The sequence below is a fragment of the Carassius gibelio genome, chromosome A20 (assembly GCF_023724105.1).
Source record: "Carassius gibelio isolate Cgi1373 ecotype wild population from Czech Republic chromosome A20, carGib1.2-hapl.c, whole genome shotgun sequence".
Classification (NCBI taxonomy): Eukaryota; Metazoa; Chordata; class Actinopteri; order Cypriniformes; family Cyprinidae; genus Carassius; species Carassius gibelio.
Window position 1 is genome coordinate 19,119,407 of NC_068390.1, and position 11,869 is coordinate 19,131,275.

General features: G+C 36.9%; 1 protein-coding gene and 1 long non-coding RNA gene across 8 annotated transcripts in view; one reads left to right on the forward strand and one right to left on the reverse strand.

Moving 5' to 3' along the window:
* Positions 1-8,592, reverse strand: part of LOC127938034 (SAM and SH3 domain-containing protein 1-like) — a 184,820-nt gene extending 176,228 nt beyond the window's left edge. For 3 of the 7 annotated variants that reach the window (XM_052534401.1, XM_052534400.1, XM_052534399.1), the window contains exon 1: positions 7,204-8,545. In XM_052534401.1, coding sequence (XP_052390361.1) covers positions 7,204-7,707 — 504 coding nt within the window. In that variant the 5' untranslated portion in view covers positions 7,708-8,545. Of the gene's footprint in view, positions 1-7,203 lie in introns of all 7 variants that reach the window. The other 4 variants (XM_052534409.1, XM_052534405.1, XM_052534407.1 and 1 more) reach the window with 4 other exon arrangements.
* A 1,078-nt stretch (positions 8,593-9,670) lies between these two features.
* The window catches only part of LOC127938687 (uncharacterized), a 77,991-nt gene continuing 75,792 nt past the window's right edge, over positions 9,671-11,869 (forward strand). The window contains exon 1 of the long non-coding RNA XR_008148776.1: positions 9,671-10,056. This is a non-coding gene — a long non-coding RNA (uncharacterized LOC127938687). The remainder of the gene's footprint in view (positions 10,057-11,869) is intronic.

Consider the following 11,869-nt stretch of genomic DNA (forward strand, 5'->3'; position numbering starts at 1 on the left):
ATATTTCTTTGGTGACTCAGTGGATTTCAACAAATCATGTTCCATCAACTCATCACTAAGCAGATCACAGATGAATATTATCATTGTTCTGCCTGGAATCGAAATGCTGTTAAAAAGGTACCAAGCTGAAACAATGAGAGTTTTATAAGAAGAACTAAACTTATTAGGCTGTCCCTATGATTCTATGAGCAGAACGGTCTATTCTGTGATATGCCTGTGAAACAATCAACATTTAATCCACAGAAGTTCTAATAAACGCTACACAAATTTTCCAAAGTTTTCTAGAGGTTGCCAAACTATTACTAGATTTTTTTTTTTCCAGTACAGTGGTTGGTCAATTTACATGTCAGTGGAAAAACAGAATAAGCTGAATTGTGTGCCATATTTTGTGTACTCAAATAGTGTGGCAGAAAAATATGCCTATGGGAATTTTTGTATATGTGTTACTATGTGTGCATCCAGTACTATATTCAGTGTCCAGTGTCCTATGGCAGTCAGTAAGAATTAAAATGAGCACCCAAACTACATGACATGAAGAGATGCACACAAGCAAACAGCACCACAGGCCCTGCTCAAATCTTCAGAAAACACCAAAAAACTATTTCTATAACAAAATAAATAAAGTCATTTTACTGCAAAAAATCTGGGAAATGATAATGCCCCTAATCTAATAATAGAAGCAGAAATAGCTGGATTGTTAAAATCCACAAACAACCATCCCTTTACAATCCCAGAACAAAAACTACCACTAAACGTTGCCATGGCAACTACCATCCCCATCCTATTTCATCTGTCCTCCCTCGTTTTCTGTACGCTGAACAGAATCTTTCTGAAAATCAGCAGTCATCATTGCACTTGTCAAAAATCAAAGAAAAGCACATATGAATTCAGAATTCAATTTGCCATAAAAGAAAAGCAAAACTGTGATCAGACAAGAATGCACACACCTACACACAAACCTTAATGTGGACATTAATGGTATAATAGGGATTAAAGATGAATAAATGTGTCCTGTGCAAACCTTTTCAAAGAGCGTCATAAATCACAGGTAATTAGATGCCATCAACCCCCATTTCCCTCCCTTTGGTGAAATGTGTTTATGCAAATGTAACCATGGAAACATATAGGGAAGTCTCAAAGAATTCCAAAACAGGTGGGAAGAATTTTCAGCAATAACGGATAGAGAAAAAAGGCCACTGCACTCTAACCTGTAAATGTCACATTAACAGTACAGCAATTAATTAAACCTAATGGTTTTAACAAACAGCAAGAGCAGAAAAAATGATGCCCTGTTCAATTATTCTCAAGCACTTCATTGTATTTATATACACACATCCAACCCTTTTCCTTTTTCATTTCTTTTTTTGCATATATGTGTGCTGCATTAATTAAGAACTTAACAGAATGTGCATCAACACTTAATTCTCCCAGTTGGGACATTCTTTGACATGCTATATGATGCCTGGAGATTCGTTGTTAACACATGACATGAATTTGTTTTTGCCATATGGTGTAGTTCTACAGCCATATTACATGCAGCTGTTGTAAACAGTGCATGCAGCTATGCCCTATTGGATATTTATTATGGTGGGTTATTTTAGTGTATTGAATAGGGGTGTAAAGATATACAGTACCAATTAGAGAAAATACACCGCCACATGCCTACATACAGACAGACAGAGCAAACACACAATTAAGTATCAATTTGCCAGTATTTCTGTAAATGTAAAATTCATATTGGTAATCCAACAATTATGTCCTGTCCATGGCTGAGCACACTGACTGACGTTCAGCTCAAATAAAAACTGACAGAGCTGTCTAATGGAAGTAAAGCATTGTGGGAGGTCTGTGGGTGAATAGAGAGGAATCTGAAGCCCGTTTAACGAAATCTGATTTCAGAGTTATGAGTTCCATTTACATAACATGGAAATGCTGACACTTACAGAATCAACCTCTATACAATGAATATGATATTCTAATCAAATAATTTAAAGGCTGCCTATATATGCAAGCCAAACAATGATGTTTCACTATGCATCTCTGAACCTTTTCTATTTCTGTCCACAATATTGAAGCCACCACAATATAGCTCAAAAGCAAGAACAATCTCTGGAGGAAAACAGACTCTCCATCCATCTAATTTTTTGAAGTGTGCTAGTGGCAATTAAACATGACTAATTCTCAAAAATAGCCTAGGCATTCATAAAATTGCTAGAATTAATTTTCATTTCATGCCAAAATACAGTAACTACTTAGGTCATATATAGTTCCATATAGGCAGTGGCCCAATGGAGCCCTCATCAGTGCAGAACTGGCAAAAGTGCACTTAGTAGCTACAAAGGCATGACAGGGCTCTACACTTACTTTTATACTAATGAAAAAGATTAGAAAGCACAGACATTGGAATGTCATATTTTATGTCAAACTCAAAAATGTATTTAAGCTTTTTAAAATTTCTAATTAAAACAATATAAAAAGAAGGAACAGAATCACAAAAGTGGTTTGTAGGTGTATTTTCATGGCTCAAAAGTGGCCTGAGTACAACTAAATGTAACATTTTATATATAGAAATATTAAAATTAAATATTGGAAATTATACTTAAAAAATGAAACTAAAAAGTCACTGATTTTATCACTGAATCATTCATTCAATTGATTCGTTCGAATGGCTGATTCATTCAGGAATGAAGCAAGTGACTTTATGAATGGGTAATTGAATCCTTGACTAGATTTTTTAAATAGGCACGTTCCTTAAAACCCTCTGGAGTCTAAGGGTATTTTTGGGGCCTGGAGAAGTTTTGTCATGCCCTGATATTTGTGCTTTTTTCAGTTTCTTATAAATATCTAAATGTGTAAAGTCTAATCTCACTGTAATAAGCACAAACTGGGCTATAATAATATGTGAAATGCATGCGTGTACATGATTGTATTTTTGAGAAAAAAAATGTTATGCGTGGTTAGTGAAAAACTAAAAATGTGAAATCACTTGAATAAGGCCATAAAACACATACAGAACATTGGTTCCCAGGATTTTTGAGAACTGGAGCTTGTAGCCTAGAATTTTTCTTTCTAAATTATGTGAAAATCATCTTGTTTGCTCACTCACAGAAAACAATATATTGATTGGTTTGGATAGCATATACTGCGGGAGGTCGGGGCCGTGGAAAATTGTGTTATAAAGCGGTTCAGAAATTGTGTACACTTAAATTGTGATTTTATTACGATTTCAATTAATCACACAGCCCTAAATGTAGGCCTAAGTCACTTCTTTTTTATTGAGCTGTTGTATTAAATCAGTATCACAATTCAGAATTCATAATCATTAAAAGCTGCTACTCATCTTAGTTCATTGCAATCTTACAAAGTTTCATAACAATCAACGATGCACACTGCAGAATGATTTTCTTATTTCAATCGTGTCTACACTGATATAATGAGAGGATTTGTGATCTTGAATAACTCATCACTGAATAAAACTCAGTTTTGAGCAATTAGTGGATTCAGAATAGAGCTGCAACAACGCGTTGACGTTATCGATTATGTCGACTACAAAACGCGTCGACGCGTCACACTGTTTGTTTACATCTCGCATAATGGCATACTGGGAATGGAGAAAGTTGCATTCTATCACAAAAACAGAGACCACTGTTATCAAAAGTATGGGAATACTTTAAAAAGAGGACAAATAAAATGGCCCTTTGTTCCCTTTGCAAAACCGATATGGTGTACCACGGCAGCACAACTGCGATGCGCGAGCACCTCAGAAGAAACATCTTGGCGCTCTCTAGTTATGGTTTAACTGGTTACCGTGTGATCTGGTGACCAACTTCCTGGTTCAGGTCTGATATTTCATGACGTCTTAGACTACTGTAAATTTATGGCTAAAGTGGTTTAATTATAAACGATATCATAAACTAATATTTACCATAGTAAAATATTTTTCTTTGCCTCTTTATTATTTTATACTGTAAAAACTTTAACCACATTGGTTGAAAATGAATAAAGGTTGAAATATTATATTAGAAGTTGTACTTTTTTTTTTTTGTAAAGTTCTCCAAAGGATTCATTAGCTAATTAAAAAAAAGAACATTAGATTAATTATTTATTGTAATAAACATAACCGTTAGACTAGTCGAATAATCGAAAAAAATTATCGTTAGATTAGTCGACAGAAAAAATAATCATTAGTTGCAGCTCTAATTCAGAATAATATTGCTTTCAAAGAATCAACAGATGTCTATGACTGTGACATATTACTCAATGCTGCAAAAACATATTACTTACTTACTAGGGACATATTTAACAGTTACAATCGCAGTAGTATATTGACTGATTTGCTGACATTCCAACCTGGTAAGCATGTAATAATTATGACAACATTAAGCACTGACAAATAAGCCTGGTGTAAACATTAATATAAAATATTATATGATATGATATTATATGAAATATTAATATGATATGATGTGCAAAATCTAAAAACTCATGAGATTGATGTTAACTTGAAAAGCCATCAAGCTAACCCTTTAAATCAGACATTTGCGTTCCAACCTCTTGCGTTCCAAAATCCAATCTTGAGAGTAACACAAATACATCATCACAGTTTTAGTTTATTCAATCTACTGAAACCTCACAGGAGCAGTATACAGATCTACCACAGCAATGAAGCTTTGACATGAAACATCAGCACTACATTCTTCTCATCTCAAAAACACATGAGAACTGAAAACATTACAATTACTTCCCTCATTTAACACTGTAATATATTGTCTCATAAATCAACAATGAAATGAACACTCCACACAACTGTGCTGTTCATTCTGTTCAAGCATATGTTCACTGACTGTCTGAGCCCTGAGGGACCATATGCTGTGAACTTATCATTTCAAAGTAAACAGACACATACAAGGAACTAGGGGTGGCCGATATGGTAAAAAAAAATATAATATCAATTTATTTATTTTTTTCAAGAAAATCATGTTTCACAATTTTATCACAACTCTTTGTCATGTTGGTTTTACTATTTTGCAAGTTGTCTGAGCACTACAGTGGAATTTATTTCCCTACTTTAAAAACAAAGCCTTACATGTTATAAAATATAAAGTAATAAAGAATGGTTTGGCAGATATTAGGCCAAAATATGCAAAGATAAAAATCTTTGTCATTATTTATCTTTGTGATTTAAAATAAAAGATACATGTTACAAATAGGGCTGCAAAAAACAACTTTTTTGATAATCGATTAATCAAACGATTATTAGAACGATTAATCGACTAATCATCATTTCACTGATTAATAAATCTTTTTAAGTATGAAATGACAGCTAATAATGAAACATAAAATAATTATACAATCAAATGCAGACTTATTGCATAATTCTCAAAGTCTTCAACCATATACCCAAACCTAACCCTACACCCTTCAATAAAATTGAAACCGTGATCTACATATGGGATACGATCAGCATATCTTATCAACAGACTGTAATGCTATGCAAAAAATCAAATGTGATTTTCATGCGCATCTCGTCAATAAAGCCGCTCCTGTGATTAGTATTAAATCGCCAGCACGTGCTCTCAGATGGGAGCTGCATTTACTACACTGAGCCATTGTTCACTGACAAGCTACACAAAATCATGTTCAAAATCTCAGGCGATTCATTGTCGATTATTAACACGATTTTGGGTGGCTTGTCAGTGAACTACGGCTCTGTATAGTAAATGCCGTTCCATATGAAATAGGGTTGCCAGGTTTTCATAACAAAACCAGCCCAACTGCTACTCAAAACTAGCCTTATCGCGTTACGGGGGTAAAATACTAATTTTCCTGCGCGGTTTCTCCATTAAAATTTGCATTCCTGGGGCTGAATATCACGTTATTGGGGCCACTTCAGACCGCGGACATGAAATACAGATGTTTCTTTGTAGAGAGCATAAGTTGTAGTAGCAGGCTTAACTTGTGGGGCTGTTGTTTGTTGTCCTGCAAGATCAGGTATCTGATCATGAATATTTTGTTCATGGTGTGACATGAAGAACCAGAGGCTAAAGACATTTTCTGTAAGCTAATTGATTTGTAAAAGTCAGATGAAGCCATTAATATTTTTTCTTTCTTATTTACCGGTGAGAATCATGCAGAATCATTTAAAGGTTTGGACTTGTTTGCCAATCAATTCATAAAGAGATCAATGATCAGTTCTTTAAATGAAAAAATGTCTCAGTATTTTTGTCCATACAATGAAAGTTAATGGGGTTCAATGCTGTCAAAATATCTTCTTTTTAGTTACAGAAGAAAGAAAGTCATACAGATTCGGAAAGACGTAGATGAGTAAATTACAGAATTTTCGGTTTTGGTTGAATAAACCCCTTTAAGGCTTTAAGATTTCACCTGTTCTGACTTCAAGTATCTATATGACGTTATAGTTATTACTCTCTTGTCTTGACTAATTAATGGATCAAGCTAAGAAAAATCACACGTGGAACAGCTTCTTATGCTATTTAGTTTTCTGGAAATTAATTTAGTCATTTTACTACCCAGTTGATAGCAACTATAAAACACAAGAAAGATGCTTTTTTCCAAAGAGGAAACTCCATAGTGTACACTCAAACTTTAAAATCTTTAAAGGGCTGAGAGCATTAAGTTGTTGTACATCTAAATCCCAGTACTACCTCAAACAAATCTCTATAATAAAGAGTAATGAAACATGATGCAGGGTTGAAATATTCACACACCCACCAAACCTCTGAGGCTCTTTCTCCCTTTCATTCTGCATCCACCTTAAACTTCCAGCCTCAGTACGCAGGAAAAAAGGGGGGTTTGGGGATCAGGTTTGAATTATCCATTGTTGAATGGTGGATATATGCAGTGTGAGGGAATTTCCTGCACAGGCCAATCAATTCTAACTGACCTACTGATCCCAGAAAGCCATTAGAATCGTAGGGCATGTATAAAATCTGTCTGTAGGCTACTGATCATATTTTGGAAACCAGATAAAGGCACGGTTACAGTCATCAAACCTCCATATCCCTACATCCAAGCCAAAGGAACAAATACTGTTACCCTCTTGTTATGATCACATGGTTCCTAGGTATTATCCCTATTGAGCTTGTGTTTTGAACAGAGGCTGCTATAATCCAAATGACTGATTCAAGGGCAAGCCACGTGGTTTATACCGACGCAGGGCAAAAAGTAAACACAGTTACTCACCTTATTAGAGTATGGCTGCCTGGCAAGGTTTATCCCGTCCCTGATGAGTTTATCCCTGATCATGATCTTCAGCTTCAGTTTGGGGTAGATTTCCAGCTCCTTGCGGTTCCCAAGCGTCAGATTCCTGGACGCCCCCATGTACCCCACGCTGCGCGCAGCTCTATCACTGCTCTGCTCAGTCCATGACTTGGAGCCCCGCAGCCTAGGCTCGCATTGCTCTGCCGTGGGACTCGTGTATATAGATGAGACCGGAGGCATCGGCTCCAGGGTGAAATAAAGCCCAGTGGCCGTCTCCTTATCGTGATCTTTTAACCTTTGCACCGCGTCGTGAATCCGCTGGCGGTGGTGCGGAATGAACACCCCGATAGCATCCAAGTCCGGGTCTCCGATTTGTTTGCAAACTTCCAAGTCGTCGTATCCATTATCCACAAAAGCCTCGACATACTGACACAGCTGAAGGGTTTTTAGCCATTCGTAGACGATGTTGGCCCCGTTAGTCGTCATTTTGAACAGCGTTTAAGCGTAAAGGTGCGTATACCTTTATGAGCAGGTGACTGACTGCGCGTACGCCCGCGGTTTACGTGAATATCCAAGTCAAAACGTCATCTTCGTTCAGGATTTCTCGCCACTTTTTGATAGAAGGGAATGTTTTGAAAATATCATCGAGCCCATAATTATTAAACGGACGGTAATACTGACAATGTCGAGACTCGTCAACTTGGCATTGCCGTACACTACACAACTAACGTTACCCCCTTCGCCGCGATTAAAGAGCCATTTACCGGCAACGTTTAGCGTCAAAAGTGGCTATAGCTACCGATAACCATCCACAAAGACTACATTTCCCCTGTTTATTTCAACTGTTCTTGCAGTAGTGCCAAGAATATACGTGAATTTTACGCACCGCTTGAATTTCCAGTGGTCTTCTCCGGCTCGTCCTTCCCTTGTGTCTGTCAGTACGGCTTAAAGCCAACTCTTTTCCTCTCTGAAGACAAATGAAAAAGCGTCTCTCCGGTTTGAAGAGGAGCACATGTGGTTTCAGACTTATTACCACTATTCGCTGAGCGGCGAAATCGCGTTGGTGGCGCAAAACGATTGGTTTTCCTCAGCGAGGCGACGGTTGGGTGAGCAGACACGGTTTGAATCTAGGCACGCGCTGTCAAAACTGAAAGTTTGTCAAAGTTTGAGGTAAATCATAGCGCTTCTTAAAACAGATAGGCAGAATTTATTTCCGTATCGTTTTAATCCAAAACTTTGTGACTTTAATTTTTGGCGAAGCCGAAGAAGGTAAAGGTGCGCGCGAGCTGTGATGTTGGAGTAACGGCAGGCAGACAGCTGTATGTCTGTCTATCGTATGTGTTTCTGTCCGCGCGGGTCTCCTCTCTGCTGCTGAAAGATGATTTCATTCAGAAGCGCAGCTTTACGCGATGTTTACTTTATGGTACAGTCTTATTGTGCCCCCTGCCTTAAAATTGGGCAAAAGATATATTTTGGGCTAGAAAAAAAAAACCCGCCAGTGTACACATCATATTATATTGTTTGTTACTAGAAGCCTATGTAGCATATTACAAAATAACATTTGAAGAAAAATGTAATAAATGAAATAAATAAGATTAGGTTGGAGAACTAAACGTGTAAAATGTAAATATGAAAATTATAAATGTCCCTATCAACCTCAGTTTGACCCCTATATGTTCATACAAAATGCATACTGTTATAATTGTGTTTCATCAAACAGAAATTATTATGTCCTAGGGTATGCTTTTTATTAAAAAGTTTTTCATTGTGTTTCAAAAAAGATCTGATTTTGAATGCCTTCGTCATGAACTCCTTACTATAACCAGAGTAACGCCTCAGTGCAGTTTGATAAACATTTTTGCTTGTATTACTACCCCTCCTTGTGGCCTATTATAGTATAACAACATCATTTTCATATATTCTGATAAGGGTATTCCTGTGTGAATACTGGCTTAATAGTCGTTGTTTTACCATATTTATGTATAAAATATATTTCATAATTAAACTGCACTGACTGCCTAGTTGCAGTGTGTGTTAGCCTGTTGTTTTGGCATTGTTTTGCAATGATAAATGAGGCATTTGGCAATTTTAATAGTTTGTTACAATTTGGCCTAATCTGCAGGTCTACTCCACATACAGTTATACATTGCTATCATGTGTTAGTTTCTGTCATGTTCTGCATGGCCAATATGAAGTGATTTTATGGATTCGATTAGGCTCATTGTAGGACAGATGATTAAAAAAGGCACTAGGGATATTTTCATGATCTCAAAATATTCTAACAAGTACACTCTCTCTTTTCCAAGATACATACAACAATCCAAAAAGGGAGATCCCTGCCTGAATTGAAGAGATGCACCACATGCTGCAAGGACTTTCACTTTTCATATATATATATATATATATATATATATATATATATATATATATATATATATATATATATATATATATATATATATATATATATATATTAGGGGTGTAACGATACGCGTATTCGTATTGAACCGTTCGGTACGACGCTTTCGGTTCGGTACGCGGTACGCATTATGTATACCGAACGGTTCGTTGGAGTAATTAATTATATTTGAAAAAAAAAAAAAGAGAGAGAGAAAGAAATATAATGATATGCGTTCAACAAGGTAGCCCAATAACCCAAACAACGTAACAGGCAACGCCCCTGACACTCCCGAAGAAGAAAAAAACACCATCTTATATGTTTATGTTAGGCTACTCAGCAGGCGCTCGCTCACTCAGTACGCGCTGAAGGCTCGTTGCAAAATAGCCAATGCGTTTAACAGACTAGAAATGAGAAGATCCTCCAATGACCAACAGGTCTGGTGTTTGGGTGCACTTTGGATTCCCTTTAAGCTATAATGGTGATGGCAAGAGAGTGGTGGATAAAAAAACAACGGTATGTTGCATCTGCAACATGACAGGGTACACCAGCGGGATTACAAAAAAAAAAAAAAAAAAAAAACAGCGGGAATATCTGGGATATATGCGTCAGTACTATCTGGGAAAAGACGAAAAAAAGGAGAAACATGCACGCAGCAAACTATCCCTGCAGCATTTAGACACTAGCTTACAGGGAATCCAACCCAAACACCAGACCTGTTGGTTATTTTAGGATCTTATATTTCTGGTCTGTTAAATGCATTAGACATTTTGCAACGAGCCTTCAGCGCGTGCTGAGTGAGCGAGCGCCTTAGGGGCCGTTCACATATCGTGCCTAAAAACGCATGGAAAACGCTAAGCGCGTCTTTCTCCTCCTTTCCAAAGCGCTCGGGCAGAAGCGCTCATGAGGCGTCTGTCTTTGCTAAGCAACAATGACGTGCTCTCTCCATGAGACGCGGAAATTTCAGCGAAGGATAAATGGATTTGCAGCTCTAAAAATCGCTTGCAGTAGCTCTGCTACTGAATTTATTTCAAAATTGCAATCCATATACAACTATGATCAGCTGTTCCTTCATCTTGGCTGAGCTCTCAACGTTGTTACGGGAAAGGATGAAGCTGATTGGTTGGTTCTTGTCACATGACCCGCGGTGCGCTTGCGGCATTCTAAAAAGTTGAGATGTTTTTACATTTTGCTGTATCTAAAACGTATCGAACCGAACCGAACCGAACCGTGACATCAGTGTATCGTATCGAACCGAACCGTGAATTTTGTGAACCGTTACACCCCTAATATATATATATATATATATATATATATATATATATATATATATATATATATATATATATATATATATATTCCAGTTGAATATGTTAAACAAATGTTTCTTATTTATCTCTCTCTGTCTCTCGCTCTCTCTTTCTCTAGAGTTGAAGCCTACAGCCATTCTATCCATGCAGCAACTCATGGAAAAGGGGTTCACTTTGGTGCTGTTGTGATGTTGTCACAAAAATGACATGTATATACTGTACAGACCAAGAGTTTGGACACACCTTCTCATTCAAAGAGTTTTCTTTATTTTCATGACTATGAAAATTGTAGATTCACACTGAAGGCATCACAACTATGAATTAACACATGTGGTATTATATATGGAATTATATACATAACAAAAAAGTGTGAAACAACTGAAAATATATCATATTCTAGGTTCTTCAAAGTAGCCACCTTTTGCTTTGATTACTGTTTTGCACACTTTTGGCGTTCTCTTGATGAGCTTCAAGAGGTAGTCACCTGAAATGATCTTCCAACAGTCTTGAAGGAGTTCCCCGAGAGATGCTTAGCACTTGTTGGACATTTGGCTTCTGTCTGCGGTCCAGCTCACCCCTAAACCATCTCGATAGGGTTCAGGTCCGGTGACTGTGGAGGCCAGGTCATCTGGCGCAGCACCCCATCACTCTCCTTCTTGCTCAAATAGCCCTTGATGCTTTCAGTGTGACTCTACAATTTTCATAGTCATGAATGAGAAGGTGTGTCCAAACTTTTGGTCTGAACTATTATATATATATATGTATATAAATAAACATTCTTGAATCATTCTTGTGTATTGTCTTGCCTCTCAACAACTTTTAAAATATTGGCAGTAATTTAGTGACTCCATACGCTGATTCCAACTTTAACTTACCTGATAATGAGCTAATTCACCTTAAGGAAGTGAATCAATATACTGTATAATTCAAGAGACTTTTC